The sequence below is a fragment of the Eleutherodactylus coqui genome, chromosome 5 (assembly GCF_035609145.1).
Source record: "Eleutherodactylus coqui strain aEleCoq1 chromosome 5, aEleCoq1.hap1, whole genome shotgun sequence".
Classification (NCBI taxonomy): domain Eukaryota; kingdom Metazoa; phylum Chordata; class Amphibia; order Anura; family Eleutherodactylidae; genus Eleutherodactylus; species Eleutherodactylus coqui.
The window spans coordinates 158905976-158930379 of record NC_089841.1 but is presented as its reverse complement, the minus strand read 5'-3'; the positions used below and the strand labels follow the sequence as shown (position 1 = coordinate 158930379).

General features: G+C 41.2%; 1 protein-coding gene across 1 annotated transcript in view; it reads left to right on the top strand.

Moving 5' to 3' along the window:
• The window catches only part of MAPK1 (mitogen-activated protein kinase 1), a 40978-nt gene extending 17419 nt beyond the window's left edge, over positions 1-23559 (top strand). Inside the window, exons 2-9 of the mRNA XM_066603507.1 lie at positions 5794-5976; positions 8799-8988; positions 10105-10221; positions 11046-11160; positions 11247-11378; positions 11833-11942; positions 17506-17633; positions 20001-23559. Coding sequence (XP_066459604.1) covers positions 5794-5976; positions 8799-8988; positions 10105-10221; positions 11046-11160; positions 11247-11378; positions 11833-11942; positions 17506-17616 — 958 coding nt within the window. The 3' untranslated portion in view covers positions 17617-17633; positions 20001-23559. The remainder of the gene's footprint in view (positions 1-5793; positions 5977-8798; positions 8989-10104; positions 10222-11045; positions 11161-11246; positions 11379-11832; positions 11943-17505; positions 17634-20000) is intronic.
• The last annotated feature ends 845 nt before the right edge of the window (positions 23560-24404 follow it).

Sequence of the window (24404 nt, the reverse complement as noted above, 5' to 3'; positions counted from 1 at the left end):
TCTGCCGACAAGGTATGGACCTCTGAAAATAGCAGGATGGGACAATTTGGATTTGAACATGCCAGATCCTTTGTTCTAGGGGAGATAAGATACCGGTGTCAGACAACTACCTTTTTTATACACACTTGTCCTCCTTTCATAAATATGAAATTGCATTCTTTAAAACCAGAACTGGTCTGATCAGTTACATGAGGAATTTAAATTCACATATCAAATTAATCCAACTCGCAGTCCCATAGAGATGAAGGGCAGAGTAGTGCAGATACGGCTACCACTCCATGTGTAGGAGGTTACTAATAGAGCCTCATTCTCCTGATTATTGGGGTGGTCCTAGAAGTGGGATCCCCAGTGATGAAACAAGTTGCTATATTGGACAATCCTGTTAATGCAGTTTTCTTGTTTGGGTCTATTTTATGGTGTTAAGGCCCTTTTACATATGATCAGGCACAAACCTTTGTATTCCTAATCATTGGCCTGTATAAAAAGACCAAATGGCCTTTACACGCACAAGCAAATAAGGATGGGGAATAACTAGCTGATCAGTTGGGATTCAATTGCTGGGTCCCCACTGATCACCAGAATAGGGGACTTGAAGATTCCTGAATGAATGGAGCGGCAGCCTCTAGTACTTCTACCATTGCTTTGTTTAGTTGGATTGCCGAAGAGTACAAGCATTTTGCTACCCATCTCCAGCTGTTCAGTTTTAAATGGACGATCGGTCGGCATTTGACTATTGCTCCATTCATTCTAGAACCCCTGTTCTTGTGATCAGCTGGTTAGCCCCTGGATATAGGATAACTTCTATTGGTGGCCTCATCAATTTGTACTGAAAAACAATATACCTATCAGACTATATGCATCTGGTAAATAAACTGGAACATTGATGGCAATGCAATTAATACAATTCTGCAGAAAAGTTCTGTTTTAGTGAAAGCATCTGTTATCTTTAGTGTAATCTGTTCCATTGTAATTAATACATAGATGCAATAAAATACATTAATACTTTCATGTAACTGTTCCCATGTCATGGTGGAACGTGTTTAGCAGCCTGAAATGCCTGATTAAGTTCCGGTATCTAATAGGATTTTAGTGCTAGGAAAAATTTGCACCAATTTGGCTACATGTGAACAAACACTAAAACAGCCCTCTTCTGCTGCCTGGTTGACGGGGTGGGGGAACCCAGATGAATCTGAAATCTTTTACAGCAGTTTAAAGGGAACATGTCACCTCCCTACAGCACTATAAACTAATTTATGGTGCTGTTAGGCAAGATGCCAAGGCGCTGTGTTTTTTTTTTTTTGTTTTTTTTTTTTAAATACTCGTCTGCTTCCCAGTTCCTGCTGCTGAAGTCTGTGTGCCAAACAAAAATCTGACTCTTCAGAGTCCCATGAGCATGGGACTCTGAAAAGGGATGTATTTTCGGCTGGCACAGAAACCAGGGGAGTATAGAAAATACAGCGCCTGGCTCCCTGTCACCTCCCCTAACAGCACCATAAGTTAGTAGATGGTGTTTTAAAGCAGATGTTAAAGAAAACCTGTCACCTGCCTAAGAGGAGGTGGTGGCCCTTTAGGCAGCTTTTGGCCTGCAGATGTCCCATAAACCTGTTACGTGGCCGCCTGATATAGATGCAACAAGCAGGTGTATGGGATATTGCTGACTATATAAGGTCCTCTATTGGATGCAGCTGGCTTGTGTGTTAACAATCCATGTGATGCTGGGGAATAATCGTGGGAGGGCAGTACTGGGTTCATTTATTTAGATTTTATATATATATATATATATATATATATATATATATAATGCCCCCCCCCCCCCATGCATTTTCCTTATGTAAAGAAATGGGGTACAAATGTGAGAACTACACATTGAGCTCCCCTGGTCAGCACAGCCCACCCTAAGTACATCACAGCTCCTCCAAATCTCCACCCCTCCCTACATACATGAGCAGGGCTTATACTGATTTTCATGATTTTGAGCTTGTTCAAAATCATGCTTCACTTTATAGTGCAGGTTAACTAAATGTATTTGATCAGCCCTAGTTCTTGTTTTAGTGGAGTCATTTTGGTGGTAGTGGGTGTCTCAGATTGTTCTGCAAGTGCCGTAACCAGTTTTTGTTAGGCCAGATTCCCTTCATGTGACTTACCACTTATATTCTTTAACTAAAATGTAAAGTGTCTTATCCGGAAGTGGGTTTTCTTTCTTGCTTATTTCACAGGAAGCACGACTTTACCAACCTGATCTGTTACGTAAAGATATGTTTACCAAGTAATGCTACCCAGAATTTGAGATTTGTAGAGCCAAGGAAGTGCTCCTTGTCTATATCCAGTGGAGGACAAGGCGGGGTAGCTCTGTACTGATGTCTGACCACTAGCTAAAGCCAATCTGGCTCCTGCAATGGTCTGCGTACATTATTATTCTTCCAGCCTGCAGTAACATTACAGCGTTACCACTTTTCCTTCTGCAGTTTAAGGCTGACAAAAAAATCATTGATTTAATTACTTCTATTTCTTGTATGACCAATCTAATCTGGAATCTCCCAGATACAACTACACCTATTGGTAGAGCAGGTCTTTACGTGTTACCACAGGACCTGGATGTCTGACTTCTAGGTATATTGTGGAGCATGTTTTTACAGGTTTCTGTATCAAGCATGTGTATGTCTCTACTGTAACTCTTCACTTGTTTTGGAAAAAACTTCTTGCTAAACATCAGTGGTGATAGAACATTTCTAAGTAAACAATGTAACTATCTTGCGTTCAGCTTCTCTTGTACAGTTGCTATTGCTACACAGACTATTTGTACACACTATCAATACTCTGCACTGAAAACTTACATGGAGGTGCGGCATTAAATCATTGCTACAGTTCCTTCATTTGGCATAGTGGGGAGCTTGGAAACAATATTAAATTGTCTATGTATAGTCCTGCACACAAGGCTGAGAATTAAGGATGCAGGAGGGCGAAAAGACCTTGAGAAGCCTTGTGAAATGGACAAGCTGTAGATAAATCATGTAGGACAGATAGGATTACATTACAGATCCAGATTACTGACCTAGAGACATTGATTGTGTCATGCTGATAATGATACCTGTGTAGACATGCTGCAGCCTTGGTTTTAGCATGAACACTCTGTAGCTTTCATATTTTTTTTGTTTGACTGTAAGGGATTTTAACCCTAATCTTAACCAGAAAAAAGTGTCAGGAAGCTGCTGCCAATGGGTGCATCAAGAGGTCTAGGGGCACGAGAACACTGTTCTTCCTCTTTAGAAGTCACTGGTCAGACCACACATGGAGTATTATGTAGTTTTGGACACTGGTAATCAAGGACGACACAGTTGGGAAGCAATTTTTTTTTCTCCTAAAATAAGCAAACTTTGCTTTTACATCATTGGTGTTCCTTTTTTTTTTTTTTAAACTATTGGTGGGTGTAGGGGGGGGGGGGGTATAATAGGCTGAACTACTTGAAAATGCCTTTTCTGCCTCCTACGCTGTTACTATGTAAAACATGCAGCTGGTGTATTCTGCTCTCATTGAGTTTGTACAGAGCAACTTCCTAGAAACTGATTCACTTTCATGTGTGAGGAGGTACAGTATAGTTCTCTGTACTAGTGATTGGGCTCCCATCGGTGAGGCCCTAAACTAAGGCTTTTTGGTGAATTGTGCGATGAGTCCAACATAACCCATATGAATAAAAAAAAAAATCTGAGTAATCCTTAAAACCTTATTCAAGGTAAAAGTCCAAAAGCACTAATGCTTACATGTTTCAAACACCTGCTGCACTTTATGATGATGTACAGACCATGTTTGGAAAGCTGGAATCAGGTTTTAAGGGTTGCCTTAGAATTTATTTTCGTTCTTATGGTTCAGAGGGTGTCTTACACAAACAGATTCTAATTGTGGAAACCGCAGTCTCTTTCCGTGATAAAACGATGCATTGATTCTTCCATCACACTTGCTGATACAAAATGTGTATTCCACGAACTAAAGTAAAATAACTGCATGCTTTTTTTTGCCACAGGCAGCCTCCATTGAAGTCAGTGGAACTGTATGATCTGTAGCCCACATGCAATTAGCATTAGCCGTGTCATCGCTTATTGACAGCGCTCGAAATGCAAACAAAGGAAAAAAAATGTACTGGGCATGACCGCCTGCGAGCAGCCGCGGTCATCCAAAATAGTTATAGGAGGTACGCAGGGTCGCTAGCTGGGCTCACAGCCGGAATCTGCTACGGGCCTCCCGCATGCAGAATCCAACCCGCTCATGTGATCCTGGGCTAACTAGACTTTCTTTAGTCTCTATGGAGTCTGTAGGATTCCATGTACTATAACAGACCAGTCAAGAACCTTCACAGACAACCCGGCTGTTGGGGTGAACAGAGCTAATGTTTTGTTTTTTTGTTTTTTGTTTTTCCTTTTTAATTTTTTAATTTATTTTCTGCTTAAAGTAAAACAAGGTTCTTGCACAAAAGAACTTTAACTAGATGGCTTGTAAAAACAAGAAAACAGTCTTGTGATTGCAAGAACTTGTAGATTAATGTCAAATTTGGCCTTCAGCATTTCTGTAGGTTCAGACAACTTCAGGTGTTCAGTCATCTCTTCAGTAAAGTACATACTGCATGTTTTAAGTGGTAGATACCAGTGAGAACTTGTACCATCCAGATTGGCACTGTTGGGGAGATGGGGTATGTCTGCAGTATTGGCAGTGAATATAGCACACAAGCATAAAGTATAGGTAAGATGCCCATATTCTCTATGTAACGATCACCATGTGATCAGGACTAATCCAGAGAGAGGGGAGACAAATCTGTTAGGTAAAACAACTTTTGTAATTGACATGTATAATGAACCAGCATGTTGTGGGAAGGAGGGGAGAGTATGTTACAGTAAATCGGCACATGAAAACTACCTTGTGTAGACCTCCTGCTTGTGGCACCTTCTTGCAAGTCTGGCGCACAGCTCGGCATCTCCCTACGCCCACACATAAATGTACGCCAGGTCCTACCTGGTATTGATTTCTGCCACAAATTATACATGTCGGTCTAGGGTGCTGATGCCACCTCCTGACAAGCCCCGCCCACTTTTAGCATAAGTTGCATGGCCAGCACAAAAAAAATCTAAGTTGCAAATATTTTGCACAAATTCCTACTTGTGTAAAACACTTGCAACTTTTTTACACCAGAAGCTGGTGTAAGAGGCTTTATGCGTGTCCCTGATGTGTCTGGGAACGTTGGGTTAAAGCCTTACTCCACTTGAGTCTGGTTATTCGGAAGTCTCGCCCTTCTGTATGAAAACTTGTTGACTTCATAGAATATATGAAACTTATATTAGAAATTGCTAATATCAAATTGCCATGTTAGGGCAGCTTCACACAGGCATAATTCACTGTGCCGCGACACACAGCAAGCTTTCTGTGACATTCTGTACTTGCTGCGTATCGCCAATCGCCATTCACTATCTGGTTGTGTCTCCGTGCATAATACGTGCCAAGATAGAACATGTTGCAATCATTCTTGCACTCATATTTTATGCAATGTGTGAGCAGCAACATGGGAGCCTATGGTAGATTGGTACAGTGTATTTGGGCATAATACGCTGTCGCCACATGCCCGTGTGAAGCAGTCGTTACAGCAGAACAACTCGGCAATGGCATTTTTAGTGTTTAGAAAATGAGGTTTTTAAAGTTGAGCCAGAAAACCTTACCTGAGGTCTGTAATACATAAACTTTTATATGCACATTATTTCTAATTTAAAACCATGTAAAATTTTCACTTTTCCCTTTTTTTTTTTTTCATAGTTCTGCATATGACAATGTGAACAAAGTACGAGTTGCTATCAAGAAAATCAGCCCCTTTGAGCATCAAACGTATTGCCAGAGAACATTGAGGGAGATTAAAATCTTGCTGCGCTTTAAACATGAGAATATTATTGGAATAAACGACATTATTCGAGCTCCAACCATTGAGCAGATGAAAGATGTGTATCCTTGATTTAACTTGCTGACGTATGTCACCTTTCTATACAAATGGTTATGTACAGTGAATAAAGGTCCATTTATAAGGTATTGTTAAAGGGAACCTATCATGTCCGCACAGCACCATAGATTAATGGCCCATTTACACGGGATGAATGTTGCCCAGGAGCGAGTATCGTTGGCTCGCAGTGGATTTCACTCCTCGCGTTCCCCTGCCCCTCTCCATTGACTTAACACAGCGGCTGTTCAGTACTGAACAGCTGCTATTTACACTGAGCGATCATCGTGCAGGATTTTATGGCCCAATGTCCACGTGCAGATTTTATGTAAAAAAAAATTCCATGCATGGCCCTTGCACCGGAGATCCGTGGGACCTTGCTGCCCATAGGGTTGCATTGGCATCCGTAGGGCAGCTAAAAGCATGCAAATGTGGTTTCTTGCCGGCGTGCGGGTCACATGCATAGGAAGAAATCGCAGCATGAATGGCTCCTGCAGCTTCCATTGAAGTCCATGGAAGTCGTCCATATCCGTGGCACAGCCGCAGCTGTTTGTGCTGTGGGAGAGCAGGAGATTAAAAAACAAAATTAAAAAAAATGGTGTGCACGGTGCACGCACGCAACACTCTGCTGGTGTGCCGAGCACATCCGCCGGCCGTAAGAAAGAAGATCCGGCCTGCACAGAGGAGAGCCCTGCAGCGTTTGGAGAGGTAAGTATAATGTATTTTCCCTCTCCATGGCCGCAGGCACGCACAGATTTCACTGCGGGATTCAGCCATGAAATCCGCACGTGCAGGTGGACATGAGGCCTAAACGATGAAAGATTATCATTTGGTGTAAAGAGCAGCCGTTTAGTACTGAACGGCTGCAGCTTTATGTGAATGGAGAGGGATGGAGGAGAGCGAGGACAGAAATATCAAGTGACCCCCTGCTGCGAGCCAACGATACTCGCTCCTGTGCAGCAGCACGGGCGTGAGTATATGGAGTATATGTAGGGACAAGTGTCGGGCATCGTTTGCCTGACATTCGTCCCGTGTAAGTGGAGCTTAAGTTATGGTGCTGTTGGGAGATGTGACAGGGAGCCCGGTGATTGTGTTATTTTTTTTTTGTTTTACTACTTGCCTGCTCCCATGATCCAGCGCTGTTGCCTTCCAAGGAATGTGTGCCGCTGGGAATCTGACTTTTTCAGAGTCCTGTGCGTGCTTTCCCCTTATACTTGTAAAGGCAAGCATGCACATGCAGGAAAAACATTCCGGGTGTATTCACATGGTCGGTTTTTCATGCGTGATGTACAGAACTCGTACGCAAATAAAATCACCCGTGTAAAATTGTTTCTTTTCATTAACTTTTTTTTTTACTCTTGCATGTCCTGCTTTTCCAATTCTGCTTGAGAATTGCCCACTATACCCTATGGGGGCAAAAAAAAAAAATTGTATTACACATGTAAATGTGAGTGCATGTGATTTTTCTATATTTCCTATTGAAACATGCGATTTTTAATTTTTTTTTGATTTGCACATGAAATCGCATGTGCAGCAATGTAATGTGTTTTTCTCACATTGCACTGTTTTGCAAGTGTGATATCGGTCTGAGTTGCTCAGACTGATATTGCCTCCTGTGAATGCACCCTAAAGGGTACTTTGGGCAATTATTGCCTGAATTCTCGCGAGAAACAGCAAAGTTGGGCAATAATCATCCTGTGCGCACACAGCCGCCAACAGCCACTGAGCAAGAAATTGCTCACTTGTTGTGATTAGCCTGGTTTTTAGCAAAACCAAAAAACAAGCGACTATTGGCCCGTGTAAACAGTAGCTGCTCAATGTTTGACTGCTGTTTACTATGAAGGAGGCGGCTGGCACAATCCCGGACCACTCCAACTCCATTCACTTAGACTATCCCTCTTTGGTAAGTACTGGAGTGATAGTCGGGCACTTATGTGCCTGACAGTCTTATGTAAAGGGACAATTAGTCTACTAATAGCCTGACACTTCCTGTTCTGTAGAGAACATTTCTGCAGTGATTTCAGCATGGGTGGATTATAATGAAAGGTGACCTGTTATATAGATAAAACACAGGATCCAGCATTCACTATAGGTGATGGTCGCAGCTTTCCTCCTCCTCCTCCCTGCACAATAAATAGGTCACAGGACATGTCTTGAACACTCCCCCATAGAAGTCAGAGGGTCCCCTCCTGTTTGTTGTGTCTATGGCCCATTAATTCTGCTGTTCACTGCAAGATGGCCGCCCCATATTCACGTACAGACAATAGCTTAAAAACTTAATCAGGAAAAAAACACTAAAAAAAAAGTTTCTGGTTTTAATTGGTTAAAAAATAAACTTTGTGGTACATTCCATTGAAGACCACATTCCAGGATTAGTGGAGATGCCAGACATCAGATCCCACCAAGCATAAAGTGATGGCATACCTTCAGTGTTTGGAGGTACATAAGGCGGCCGTCTCTGTGGCTCTTCAGCTCTTTTTAAAAACTAGAAGTTTTGGGAGGCCATGGCTTTGGCTATAACTTTTAAACTTAATGTTCACTTAAAATGTTTGACATGCCCGTGTGTTTATGTTCTGCCAGCAATGCAGAAGTACATCGAGCCTCATTTATCAAAATAGTCTAAAGAAAAACTTACTGCAACCAGTTTTTGTACAACTTTAGTTTTATCAGGGCGGCTTCAGAAATAAAAGCTGGGCTCTGATTGGCTACTGTGGACAACCGTTCTCAGACATGACGCCCCTTGTGTTCTACCACTTGGTTGTCATTTTTATATCCTCTTGATTTAATGTATTTGAGAGAACGTCCGTTTACCTTAACTAAACCCCTTCAGATACATTGTTCAGGATCTTATGGAGACGGATCTGTACAAGCTCCTGAAGACCCAGCACCTTAGCAACGACCACATATGTTACTTTCTCTACCAAATCCTGAGAGGCCTGAAGTACATTCACTCAGCCAATGTTTTACATCGTGATCTTAAACCATCAAACTTGCTTCTTAACACTACTTGTGATCTCAAGGTATGTTGCGTTTTGTATAACTATATTGTACAGTGTTGGTAAATCTTTGCCTACATAGGCTTTTTTTAACCCTTTACTAGCCAGTTTTTAGGCTTCCATCTTCTCCTTGCAAGAGCCATAACTTCATTTTTTTTCGTAGCTAAAGCCATATGATGAATTGTAACCTTTTTTTTTCTTGGTCTCCATAGGGGACCTGAACTTGTGTTTACTTCTACAATATACTGCAACACTTCAGTTTCATGGTATTTTTTAGGTTTAACGTTAACCTATTAGTTTGTTGTGGGTTAGCTGTTTCAAACAGCCGGCTCCGAAGCCCACTCTATACCCAGCCCACACATCTGCGACATGCATGTAAGAAACAAAGTACAAATAGGTTAAAGGGAGTCTATCAGTCCTGTAAGGCCCATTACCTAAACTTGTTGGGTCATAGCAGCCGACATCCTGAATCCAACACTGAGTTTTATATTTAGTTTCCACGGCGTTCCCCCAGCTCTGTGCTGTCAAAGCAACAGCTGCAATCCATCCTGCGAACTACATGGCAGGCATAGAGATTCTGTGAGCACCATGTAGTCTGCGGGATGGATTGCAGCTGTGGCTTTGACAGCAGGGAGTGGTGGGGAAGGCTAGAAGTATAAGACTGCGCTGGATTCAGCATTTTGGCTCTTATCACCCCATAAGTCTAGCTTCGTTTAGGCTCATAGGCACTGACAGACTTCCTTTTTAATATCTCATTCCTTTTGTTTTAAGGCCACCCTTGACTTTTTCCATACAGCTGTACTAAGTAACCCCTTGCATATTCACACATCGTTCTGCACAACTCCTCTCCACTTTGGGGGTTCACCTCCTGGAGGATGGGGTCTCCCATTCTGTATAGCAGGGGTGTTACTAGCAGTTAGACACTAGCCTATCTAGATTATGTCAATGGAGTTTTGGAGTGATTTTTCTTCATTTTTAGTACATGCTAATATGGCTCCGAAAATGTAAGCAATTTTCATTAGGGAGAAGACAGTTGCCTTAGTCCTCATTTACACAGCGTATGGAAATGCTAAGAAAAAATCGCATTAAGAATTTTCTTCACATTGTTTTTAGAAAGTAATGGTATTTTTCTTTTTACAGATCTGTGACTTTGGATTGGCACGTGTCGCAGACCCGGATCATGACCACACTGGCTTTCTGACAGAATATGTGGCCACTCGTTGGTACCGAGCTCCAGAAATAATGTTAAATTCCAAGGTAGTTTATTTGTTTTAAGCCAGTTTCGAAAAGCTACTTGTATAAATGACCAGTTTACTGGGTGTGGGGAGTAATGGTGTAGATACAGGCTGCACCTTTTTGTTTTATCACTGGTTTGAAATTCTTGTGTCTGGGTGCTTCAATAATTAAAACGGGTTTTGAAGTTAGTTGTATTGTGTGAATTCCATGTGTTATCAGAGGGTGTTTGCTGAATTGTCAGACATCCTGTTATGTATACATGTGCTTGTAATCATATTTCAGGCTATTGCTGGAAATGTAAAATAGTGGTTTTACTAGTACCATATCTCCTTAACTTGCCATGTCTAAGTACATCATGGATTGTTGGGGGGGGGGGGGGGGGGTGGTAAGGAGTGGGCTCCATACCTGCGGCTGGTTGGCTGTGTAAAACTACTACTATTGGAGACCACTCTGATCACAGCGCTTTAATCATTTAGACACTGATCAGTGCTGAGAGCAGCAACTAATTCGCTATACGGGGCTTCCCTTCATCACCCCTCTTGTAAAGGAATGACAGGATGCTGATGAGTTGCTGTTGCAGCATTGGGCCTAGTGAAGGCCTCCAATTCTGTTGTATATTGAAGGCCATTAAGTGATTCGGGTTGAAGTGCTTGGCTATCTCAATCAGTTGATGTGCATGAGGAATCCCTGTCCTCCTGTTTGGTCCTAGTGGTTGGACACTCACTGATGCTGTGAATGGGGGATAGCTTTATTTCAACCATTTTGTTCACATCTGTAGTTACTACTTGGGAGATATAGTAAACGTTTATTTTTGATATTTGAGGATTTTGTTTGCTTCTTTTTAGGGATATACCAAGTCGATTGATATCTGGTCTGTTGGCTGCATTCTGGCAGAAATGCTTTCTAATCGCCCCATATTTCCAGGAAAGCATTACCTGGATCAACTTAATCATATCCTTGGTAAGGGCAGGTTGAAAAGCCATGCTAGATTATGACAAAGGTATTGGAGCTCAGCCCTTGTATTGAAGTATCACCTGTTGTTGCAGGTATTCTCGGATCACCTTCTCAAGAGGATCTCAACTGTATAATCAATTTGAAAGCTAGAAACTACTTGCTTTCACTCCCACATAAAAATAAGGTGCCCTGGAATAGACTTTTCCCAAATGCTGACCCGAAAGGTAAACTTCATGTCGGTCATAATTTTTAAATCGGACCCATTTAAAATGCCTTGTCTTTTCTTAAAGCATTTTTTTTTGCTACAGATTAAAATTTAAAACAATGTAGACTTTAAAATGGCTAACTTATATTAGAGGTAGCATTGAGAAATGACCTGTATAGAACTGTAGGAATGCTTTTTTTTTATAAATGGGGGGTGGGGGGGTCCATATCAATCCTGCTGGGTTTCGTGCAAATGAGACTTCTGCTCACTGCCCTTCACTTGCTGCCTACAAAAAGGAGTCTTATGAATGGACTTTGCTATTGGGCATATATAGCCTATCCTGTGGCATAGCCGCATAAATTATTTTGAGAAGTTTGCACATAAGATACTAATGAACATCCGAAAAGGATACGTCCTTCTAAACTTAGGAAGGTTTTAACACTGATCTCTAAAATCATTTGTTCTTGTTTTAGCCCTTGATTTGTTGGATAAAATGCTGACCTTCAACCCTCACAAACGAATTGAAGTAGAGGCAGCTTTGGCCCATCCTTATTTGGAGCAGTATTATGACCCAAGTGATGAGGTAAGAGTCCTTCATTTTATGAAGGGGACATGTTCTTCAAATTGAACCACACGTTGCACCATTTAGAAGCATAAATTGATTGAAAAGGTTTTTTTCTGTACATGTCCTATTGGCAGTAGTTAGTAGTAATACTAGTTAAGATTGAAAACCCCATCCCATTTGTCAGTCCTAGTGCCATTTTATTCTGAGGGACAGTCTTAAAGTAAACCCTCTTCCCTACGCTCAGCCAGAAGAATTGCACAAAGGCAGGATTTACTGCAGATGGATTTGCCCTGTCAGCGTATAGAGGAGAGCGTCCTGGCTGCTTCTGTTTTGGGGGGTGTCGTGGCTAGAAGGTCATAGCAGAGCAGACTGCACAGACATATCATGCTGTGTTTGCAGATGTCTATCTGCTTACTAAACAGTTTATAGACATTTGTGCAAAGGCGTTATTACATGAGCGTTAGCAGCTAATGCTCATGATTTACTAATTGCTGGGCTGAAGTTGCAAGTCCACTTGCAGCCCAGCAAATGTTAAATTGCTGGTGTTGGTGGCTAACACTTGATTCCTTCACACAATCTGCATGTTAAAAAGAGCCTTTTTCCTCTTTTCTGGTAACATGCATTTTTAGAGATTTAGTTTTGTATAGGGTGTTTGTTCCCCCGATATCTTGATTTTACATATAGCAAAGCTCTAAATAAGCTGTCATGACCTAGAGCATGTTGAGATGCAGAAAAACAGCCAAGGGCCCCAAAAGCTCACCGCAAGTGAGAACACCATAAAAAGACAGATTGCGTTTTTCTTGTGTGTTTTTTCACGCAATTGTCAATGGGACGTTCTAATGTTAAAAATGCATCACAAGTTTGTGCTTTGCAATTTTTGTGCAATAACGTTTTAAACATTAGCAAGTCCCACTGACGTGTGAAAAAATGCGCAAGAAAAGCGCAAGTGTGTATTCGCCCTAAAGGTTGTAATATCTACAGTTTCTTTACGTTGGTCCCTTTTTAGGGGATTTGATGGCTTTAATAATGCACTGCAATACTTCTGCAATAGTGTGTTTTATGGCCATAAGCATAAAACTGCCATCCCTCTAAAACCTAGTAGACGGGTGTACCTTGCAAACCTGGGGGCAATTATTAGGCCTTCAGCTCTCATAACACATGGGCTGTGGATGGCATCTGTCCGTGGGATCTCTACAATCGCACTGTTCCTCACCGCTTAAATGGATCGCCTTTCTGGTGAATGTGGGAGTCCCAGGAGATTTTCTTAAAGGGGTTTTCTCACTAATGGTCCTTTTTACACGGGACAAGCTGTTGAGCAAACGATGCCTGACACTCGTCCCAGTGATGTTAGCTCCTTTGCTGTTACACAGGAGTATTGCTGGCATCGGCCTGAAGGTGGGGCGTTCTCCCTCCCCCCCCCCCCCCCCCCCCCCCCCCTCCATTCACAGTAAGCAGACAGTTCAGACGTGGATGACTGCTGTTTACACTGAAAGGCTCATCGCTCAGGTTTCTGCATGCAGTAACTGTATGACTGAACCGTTTCCATTCAGTCTCTGCATGTGTTTACATGGGACCATTATGCTTCAGATTCTCATGAGAGCGCAGGAATCTGAATGATCGTCCCATGTAAAAGGGTCATTGGTTTGTTCTCCAGAAAAACTTTAGAGGATATTTCAATATAGTCATTGCAGCCATTGATGCTTTGTTCGCTGACTATGGCTGAGCCATTCATCTTCTGGACAGTTAGGCCTCATGTCCACTTACACGCACGGATTCCACTGCTGAATCCCGCAGTGAAATACATGCATGCCTGGGGCTATGGAAAAGGAAAAGACATTATACTCGCCTCTCCAGACGCTGCGGGACTCAGACGTGCAGGCCGGATCTTTCTTCTGGCCGGCAGATGTCCTGGGCATGCCGGCAGCGTGCCGTGCACAGCTTTTTATTTTTATTTTTTAAACTCCCGTTATCTGCGGTACAGCAAAAACGGCTGCGGCTGTGCCGCGGATACGGGCGGGCGGGAGCCGTCCATACAGGAGACCTGCAGGGAAATGGAGCATGCTGCGACTTCCTGTGCATGCGACCCACATGCTGGGTAGAAATCCCATCCACATGCTTTTAGCTGCCCTACGGATGCTAATGCATCCCTATGGGCAGCAAGACTCACAGATCTCCCTTTGGCTCTCTGCTTTCACTATGAAATTCAGACAAGGACATGTGGAGCCTGGCAATAAGGGCAGCCAAGCTGTGATAACGGCACAGTTTATCAATGTGTATAGGAACCCCAAGGGCATGCCCTTCTCAATGAGGGGGTGAATTCGGCATTAAAAACCACCTCCAAATCTGCACCAAGGGCAGTATTCAGCTGTGGACTTGCTGCAGACATTCCACCGAAATCTGTCACATGTGAACTTGCCCTAAGGGTTAGCAGTCTGTCGTAATGCTATCTCTAGCTAGGAGTTTCTGAGCAAGTCCCTAGTGACATTAAGGGCTCCTTCACTCGAATGTACACACAAACACCCACGCTTCAGCACAGCGCATTTGTGCTAGGAACTAGGTTGATTTGCGTGAGTATCTGCCCATTTTAATGTACATTTTTCCGCGCGCAGGCCATGTTCATTAATGCACAGCAGGTGAACACACCCTGATTTAAATGGCTGTTTTGACCAATAAGGTCAAGGTGTGTGTGGTGTCCAGCAGAATTGCACAGGGTATTGCGGATTTACGAAACTCCCATAGACTTCAATGCGGACCTTTGCGCAGAAAAGTAGAGAATCTTTAATAGATAGATGGAGTAAACATGGGGAAATGTGTATGAACCCATTGGTATTAATGGGTTCTATTCTCTGCATGTTGAACGTGCAAATACGCTCATGAGAAGGAGCCCTAATAGCGTCGGACAGTTTCATATTGAGTTGCTACTCGTAGCAGTCTGTGAGGGGGTGGTTCAGGATCGCAACCAGATATTCAAGTATCAAGATTTCTCTTTGGCATTCTGAAGCTCCATAAGATGCCGGTCTTGTAAACATTCGCTTATGCGCTTATTTCTGCAATTACAGTAAGCGGATGGCGATCATACACACTTTTGTACACATGCAATTTCCTTCATAGATCTTAATTTGTTCCTCTGACTTTACACATCAGTATCATAATTATTGGCTTAAAGATGCTTTCTTGCAGCGTGGGTCAGGTTTCAGAGCTGGCAATGTACTTACAAGGACCCCTCCCCTCTTACCACAAATGACTGGTGGACTTGGCGGCAACATTCGTGCTAGATGGCCCTCCCCATCACACGATTATTATGATACATGCTCCATGTCGCTGAGTTATGTTTGGGTTGCTGCTATTAAGGGCTTACTCACACAGGCGTCTGTGGGCTGCGTATTAAGCACTACACACATGTAACATGTATTTGCTGCATCTGATGAACTCCCATAGCCTACGAGTGTCCTATACGCCAAAATAGGACATGCTGTGTTTCTCACGCTCCTGAGAAAAACACATGTCTGATTGGCCTGTTCATTTGCATTAAAAAAAAAACCGCAGCCTACATACGCCCGTATGATTGAGCCCTAAAACCTTAGTCAAAGCACTGCCCTAGATGACTTGTGCCACACAAGAAATAGACTAGCAGTAACAGATCTTTTGATTTTTGCCTCCTTTACATTACCCCTCAGATCCCCTTCATCTCTCTGTATCTGCCCATACACACTAATGCATTTCACATCTGTATGTACACAGATGCTGGCTGGTGACCGGCTCATACGGTTTTATGTAGACGTTACTCCGTGTTTAGGATGACTGGAGCACTTGTACCTCTTGTCACCGCATAGATTGCAAGCTCTTATGAGCAAGGCCCGCACTCTGATCATACGCAGCCTGTACAAGCCTATAGAGCTCACGCTGCATACGTACGCAGAGAAATAGAGCCTACTGTGGTGTATTTCTCTTGTGTATTGATACGCAGTGCCCACATGCCGATGCGCATTGAACATTTAAAGTCCGTTGACTTTCACTGACTCCATTTACCACGTATCACGTGGCTGTGCAACACATGTGATAAGCGATGAAAACCCTGTCGTGGACATGAGCCTTTATATTGGGCTTTTTCAGCCACCTTGGATTCACGTAGGAAAAACTGTCCTTTATGGAGAACACAAAACAGAATACATGTTCACCAGTAAAGCCGGTCAATCTTTTAAAGGCATCGTATTGGTGCAGATCCAAATGGTTACTGGCAGTCCTTGGGCGTAGTAGCAATCTGCTTTTACTTCAGATCCTCCTCCCCTCTTATATTTTAATACTAATTATAAGTAAATTGATAAAGGTATTGGGAAAGATCAGGAGGTATGAGGACTCTGTTAGCGCTAGTCTAAAGGTACCTCTCCACTGTTACCAGCACATATTACTTTAGTTTTCTTTCAATATATTTTATTGATTTTACAGTATATATATAACTTTACAATGTCAAGAACTGATAGAGTCGTGAATTCCACTTCTCATCTTGTTGTTGTAACCATTAAAAGAGAACTTATAAAAACCACTAAGATATGATTGTTACATTCTATTACTTGACAGACAAGGGCAGGGGGGAGGGTAGGATGTGGGGGTTGGGGTCGAGGGGGAAGGGGAGGGGGTGTCGGGGGGGGGGGGGTGCTCCAGGTTGTACCCCCTGGTTAGCTTTACCACTTATGGTGTGGGCCATCACTCATAGTTGCCATTCTGCAGCCACCTAGTGAATGAATGTGAGTTGCGTGCGCTTATCCAAACCGCCCAGGTGCGATAAAAGCTCTCGTGTCTAGTTATGTCGTCCTGTGTCCTTAGTTTCTCTAGTCGCTCGATTTCGTCCATCGCCCCCACCCACGCACATCTAGGAATTTCGATGTCCTGTTTCCAGAATCTGGGAATTACTTGTCTTGTGGCCATAATGAAAAATTTCAACGGGCCTTTTTTAAGTGAGTGGGTGCCGGGTGGAGGGATGGACAATAATGCCGCCTCAGGCGTCAGGGACAATGGTTCCCTGCTCACCTTCTCGTACAGCTTCTCTATGTCTTTCCATATGGGTGTAATCATGGGACACTCCCACCATATGTGTAGCATCGAACCCACTCCCCCATTGCATCGCCAGCAAGTGTCTGGCGTCGCTGGAAAGAGAGAGTGGAGTCTTTCCGGTGTCATGTACCACCTTGATAAGATTTTAAAATACAATTCTTGCAACCTACTAAACACCGACATCTTGTGGGTGTATTGGAATGCCTTGTTCCAGAGCTCTCCGGGGATGGATCGACCCAGCGCCTCCTCCCACGCGGTAATCCACCTGGGGGTGTGGTATATTACTTTAGTTTTGTTCATCGTCCAGTAGTTGCGACCTACTACGACTAGTATACCCCTCGGCTATGCCAGTCATCTCAAATTCATAGTGTGTACAGCACCCTAGAAGTTAATACAGTGAGATTTATTGTAATTTCTTATGTCTTTGTTGTACATGTTGAATGATGTAGTATAAAACTATTAGGATTTCCTGTGCTATAGTGGTGTATATTCTGACTTCTTGTTTTTCTCAATCTTCTTCTGCACTCAGCCTGTTGCAGAGGCCCCTTTTAAGTTTGAGATGGAGTTAGATGACTTGCCCAAGGAGACACTGAAGGAGTTAATTTTTGAAGAAACTGCTAGATTCCAGCCTGGGTACTGACTGTAATTTGACCACAGGTAAGGGGCTACAGCTTGTTTAATCAAGGTTAATGTAAAAGTGGTTTACAGCAAACACTGGTAATCCATGGATACAATACTTGTAGTAATGTACCCTAGACGAATGTGTGGAGGGCACTGATGGGTCTTGTCTTACCCCCTTGATTACCGATTTGGTCCTCACTTATAATGGATTTACATAGGAGAGCATGGGGAGGGAAACTAACTTTATACTAGCAGTGTACATTTTAGAGGAAGAAAAATGCCCAAATACATCCACTGCTTAAGTAAAACCTTTACTGCTATAACAAAAAGCCATTTGAGGACTTTTTTCAGTGAGCTAAACTTGTATAAATTAAAAGGGAAAAACAACTTAGTGGGTTGGGATTCATTCGCATCTACACCAGAGGCTCAGATCTGTGTGAACTTGGCACAAAGTAGTATGGCATGCTGCGCTACTTCTGGGAAAATTTCAGACTGCAAGCTGTACGGCCTCATTATAGTCATTGGGACCCGTCTGGCATTTGCAATATTTCCATTCTTCTGCTCAGAGGATGGAGCCAAACAACAAATATTACAGATGTTAAAGGGGCCACAGAATCACAAACATAATTGTGCCGTTATGTGCCCCCTCACTGCGTTCGCTATTGTAAAAGTTACACTAAGCTCATTCTATGCATTAGTTCAGTTTCTGTGAAACAAAACTTTGTTTGCACTACAAAATGCTGTGTTGATCTATTGAAATTCATAACTTTTTTCCACCCTCCCTCTGTTCATAAAGCTGTGAGGGATTTTTGTTAGTAGCTTTTTTGACTACATACAACTTTTTTTTTCTTTTTTACTGTTAGGTGATGTCTAGAGATGAGCGAGCACACTCGCTAAGGGCAATTGTTCGATTGAGCATTGCCCTTAGCGAGTACCTGCCCGCTCGGAAGCAAAGATTCGGCTGCCAGCGGCGGGGGAGAGCGGGGAGGAACTCATGCTCATGGCTGCAACTCACCTGTCACCCGCGCAGGCAGCAGAACCCTTTCTTCCGATCGGGGAGATACTCTCTAAGGGCAATGCTCGATCAAGCAGTTGTCCTTAGCGAGTATGCTCACTCATCTCTAGTGATGTCACAACAGCTTAAGTATTTAAAAAAATTAGAGTGTAATAGAATGCACCAAGCAGTTAAGGGAAGGAAAATGGAATCCTTAACAGACAGAAGTCAAAGCGCGTCCTGAAGTTGTTGCAATACTACTTTTTTTTTTTTTGTCTAGGGCCCGTTCACACAATCAAGGCTTGATGAGGATGTGGAGGAGGCATGTTCTCATCAAAACCACTAACCTTTTTGTTTAGATGAAAAATCTGAGAATGAGCAATGTTCATCATCTTATATTTTATAAGGAAAAGCCATGGATTAGCTCCATTGGTTGGGGCTAATCCTAATGCACATCCGTGGAAGAGATGTTCCAGCCTTAAGTTTCTGCTGTGGATCAGAATATACCGTTGGGTGCCCTTGATCCAAGCAGCCACTGCCATGCATGTCCCTATAGAGTGCTCTTGTGTATCGTATAGAATGCCCCATAAACAGATGAAAGCGCAGGAAGCGGAGCTCTTGATAATTGCCTTTTACAATTCTAGCTGCTAATATTTATTTACTTGCATTTACCAATATGGTTAACTCTGCGGTTCCGTCTTGTGAATTGTTTATTTTATTTATTTTTTTGTTATTCACCAACTGTTGAATCTTATTCTTTGGCACCAGTAGAAAGAAAATGTGTCCAAATGTGAAAATCAGTGACAGTATGATCCATGTGTGGGTAGAATCCTGATATTTGGCAGTAACAGTTTGTCCCATATTTTTTCCCTACCTTTCCAAACATAAACATGGCTTCTTATAAAGCATACACTATAAGATGTGTACAATGCGCACATTAAAAAGGATTTGAGCTTGTACATTGGGCTGCATCTGTGAATTTCCAGTGGTGTTTGACAACCAGGCTCTGGCTTTAACAGTTGGGGTCAGTGAGTTCTCTGACCCGGCCATTTAAGCTCTTCAAGACCGCAGTCATTAACGGTAGAGGCATCTAAGGAGTTTGCCAGAGGCCCATGGTGTATCATGGTAGTAGCAGAGCACATGACATTTTATTAACCACTCCCATCCACATACTGTGGGGGGAAACATCCGGGTGTGGGTACACTCTTAAACAAATCTCATTAGAATGGGAACAAATTTGCACAGAAATTGACCTACAGCGCTCAAATCTATCTGATCAGTTGTGGCGCAGCCTATCCTTTATTGCCTGCGTTAATGCCTTCTATTGCTAGCGTACTGGAAAACTGTACGTACATATGACATTTGTTGCCTTTTTGTTAACCATATTTTATGTTGTGCTTATTTTAAAGGGAAAGGCTGTGAAGGACTTCGCACTCCAACATCTGTGTTCTTGACAGTTCTTCCTCCTTGGCCGTGTCCTATGACCCATCTCAGCTTGTCCAGTCTAACTCCTTTGAGCCATTAAGGAGGGCGGTTCCTGGTAGTTGTGGCTTTTTATGCTTATGATGAATTCTTTCAGTCTGGAGAAGTGTTCTTGACACTCCTTTTGTAAAGCCCAGTTGCAGTACGGTGCAGCAGCAAACTCGCTGATACCTTAACTAACTGCTTATGTATTTTTTATTTTACTTCATTTTTTTTTTTCTTCAGTGATTTCTCTCCTCCTCCTGTTAAGTGGACAAATTGTGTACTTCTTTTCACGGGCTTTACATATTGTGTCTAATCCCATGTTACTGATGACTGTGGTAACTGGCATTATTTTTGTTTGTTTTTTCTTTTTCTTTTTTTTCCCCCTTGGGAAAGTTTATTACTCTGGGCACTTTAAGTCTCTTTGAAAAGCCCCATTTACTTACACATATCATTTTAAGCAGTTGCAGTGAAAAGCTTTGAAAACTAGTGGGAAATTATGGTAGTTTCTGGTTTTCTCTAGCACTTCCAGCTGAATAAGCAATTTCAATTTGTGCTTGAGGGACCTTTTAAAATCTTATCTATTTATAATGTATAAAAAAAAAATTGCTTACTTTGTAGACATTCAAAATACGGTAATGAAAAGCTGCTGCAATATACCATAAATATATATAGATATATAACACCTGAATATAAATCTCTAAATTATGGAACGTATGCCATGCACTGGGTTTTCATGTATGGATCAGTTTGAGGAAGTTGCATTTACATGGGAGATGCATTAACTGAAACTCTCGAAACAAACCTTACCTGTCGGTTTTGAGGACTGACACACGGCTTCATGGGTTTTTGGTTTTTTTTTTTCCTTTACAATGAAGCAGCATGCTAGTGCTCTTTCGAATGGTGCCGTGCTCATTGACTGTTGAGGCACTTTTGCATTAGTCCTCCCTCCTTTTATAGAAGTACATACACCTTGAGTGATACACTTATCGTTATGGAATGATTGGTGTATTTCTGATATTGATGGCAGATTTAATTCTGGCCGACGACCAGATGTACTGCCTCAGGGTCCTGACGGTTCAATCTACTCTCACGGCCTCACAATGAGCAGCAAATCAAGCAAGCACTAAACTCTTTTAAATTGTAACCATTACTTTTCTCTCCTTTCTGATATTTGTTCCTGGAGTTTTCCGTGAAGTTTACTAGATGTTATGTCGCTGTGCAGTGCCTCCTCCTCCTCTCCTCACTGCTCTGTGGTGAACAACTTGCCTTGTCTATAATGACCGTGCCCTCGCATGACTGTTAAGCTTTTCTGTGCAAAGATTGTCTAAGTGCCACATGCATATGACTGGTTGAAACAAGATCTCTTACCTCTAAATTATGTGATAATGAATTGTTCTTCTGTGACCTTCATAAGAATGGAACAGCTCTTTTAAACCCCCTTTTTTTTTTTTTTTTTTTTGGTTTTTCATCATGTCTGATTTTTTTGGTTTTTGTTTTTCCTCTTTAGCAAAAATTCTAGTGACTTGTCTGAACTGCCTAGGAAATGAGCAAAAATTGCACTTGTATTTGAAAATAAATTGGGAAAAGACTCCATTTATTTTATATATATTTTTTTGTTTGCTTTAGTTGGTTAATTTCTGTGATGTGGGTTTTGTAAAGATTTCACATGAACTTGGTGAATGGGTTTACCTGCTACTTTTTATCCTGCATATCTTACTACTTGTCGCATAAGATGCTATGTTTTATTAAAAGGTTGTGCACAATATCTCTATATAAACTTTTCTAAGGTAGTCTGCTGTATTTGGAAGACGGTGAAAAACTGAGCTTTGACATTTTGCTTTACACGAAAAGGGGATGGCCTCGCTGCAATGTTGGATTGGCAGAACTAGTCGTTTTTTTCTCATTCTGTTAGTATTTGAGGAAACCATTAGCCATACATCGCTGCTGGCATTAACCAGTAATTCCTTTTTTTTTTTTTTTTTGGGACTAGTTCTCTGCCGTCAGTTCTTTGTATTATGGTTACTATTTATAAGAACCAAATGCTTTATAAACTGGTTCTGGTTATCAGATCTATGAAAGCAAGTCTTTAAACATTTCTTCCATGTAAACATCCCCCCCCTCATAATGACACCAAATGCTTTAAGAATTCATATATAAAAAAAATAACTTTGTTTTGCATAAACAACATTAAACAGGGAAAGAAATATACTATGCACTAGTAAATTAGCCCCTTCATGAGTGTAATGTATGGATCATTTAGTCATGCAAATTGCATCAGGGAAAGTAGAAGCCATATTTAAATCTTAAGAGGCATGTCGAAAAATTTCTTAAATATATGAAAAAAAATCTGAAAGAATTGTCCGTACCTTACATGTGACTTTATTTTGTTTTTATATATTACAAGGGTATTTAACTCAATTGTTTCAAATTCTTCAGTTTTTGTTTTTGCTTAAATTCATAAGAAATTTCATTAATACACTTTTTTTTTTTTTTTTACTTTTGCAAATATGTATTCCATTCCAGTTTTAAGTACTGCAAAATTCATCTGAATGGCCAAAAAAAATGCTTGCTGCTTCCCCTTTTTAGAGGTTTCTCACTACAAATGCACTTCACCTACTGCCTTCAGATCTGCTCTTATTCCCATAAAGTCCGGCAATAATCATACACCAGTGTTGGGTTTCTTTTTTCCCTGTTGCTCATACCCAAATCATTCTATACATTTTTTTTTTTGCGTAAAGGGCATTTTAACTAAAATGCAACCAATTTTGAGATTTTTTTTTTTATTCTCCCTTCTCTCCTCCCCACATCGCCTTTTGTGTTGTCCATATACAAACACTCTTAACAGATTACTAAAAGAGCTTTGTACTTGCTTTGTACTGTTGGTGCCTTTTTAGTCTTGTATTCAAAATGTGTGTAGCTGATTTAAGTAGGTTGTAAAGTTAGAGGCTTCACTGCTCAGACCGCGGTTCCTTTTTGTTTAGATAAAAGCATTTAAAAATCTGAATCGGGTCTGTGCAGTGAATAAGTTAAGATATAAAATATTTTATAACAAATTCCTGTATGTTCCTTTAAAATGTAATGTAACAGCTGAACATGTATTTTATTGTGAAAGGTATGTAACCTGATTAATCGGTTAAACAAATTGTAAAAGGTTTATTTTTTTTTTGTTTTTTGTTAATTCTATTGATGTATTTAACTTTTTTTCCTCAATTGGTTGGATGTTCTATATTTCTGGCTTAAAATTATGTAAAAAAGAAAAAAAAAGATAAAAAGAAAATCATGTAAAACTCCACAAATGCAGATAAAATCATTAAAATTGTACTCCTGTATTACCAAACAGTTCTACTTCTATCTACCTATTTTATGTTTACTGCTACTTTTATGTTCTACAACAGAGGTCCCCCAACATTTTTTTTTTTTTATACACGTCCGTGAGCCACATTTACTATAACTACACAAAGCATATTAACCGTGGAGAAATAAATTCTGAAACTGCAAATATTTGAAGACCTTGTTGTGTGATTTCTGGCACACTGGTGCTAGCCAATCAAACTGGTAATGTTTTAGTCATTAGGATATATCTTCCATATGGTCAATGTGGATTTAGTATTAACCAGTCTACAATGAGTGACCCTGGCTGCTGGAAGTTTAGAAAGTTTACATAGTTCATTTTTGAAATGGACCTCACAATCCTAGTACACACTTTAAAGATCTCAATTATTGTTTCCCTTATTTATATATAAAGTGCCCCATTACATTTTTTTTAATTAAAAAAAAAAACACATTTGTGTATAAGTGCTTGTGTGGACCTTTTTAACCCCTTAGTGATGGAGCAGTTTTGCTTTTTCCGTTTTCGTTTTTCCCCCCTCCCTTTTAAAAAATCGTAGCTCGACGTCGCTGTATGTGGGCTTGTTTTTTGCAGGACGAGTTGTATTTTTCAATGGTACTATTTAATGTACCATATAATGTACTGAAAAACTTTTTAAAAATTCTAAGCAGAGAGAAATGGACAAAAAACAACATTCCACCATCTTTCGGTGTCCTGTTTTTACGGCGCACAAACCAACAAAAATGACCCGATAACTTTATTCTATGGGTCAGTACGATTACTATGATACCAAACCTATATAGTGGGTTTTGTTTTTTTTTTTGCTCTACTTGTATTTTTTTAAGATATTTAATTTTTTAAATTGTGTCCATTTTCTGCACAAACTTTTTTTTATTTTTCTGTCGACCGTTATGTGAGGGCTTATTTTGTGCGGTGCGTCCTGTCGTTTCTATTGGTATCATTTTTACAAATAATTGACTTTTTGATAGCTTTTTATTACATTTTTTCTTGGATATAG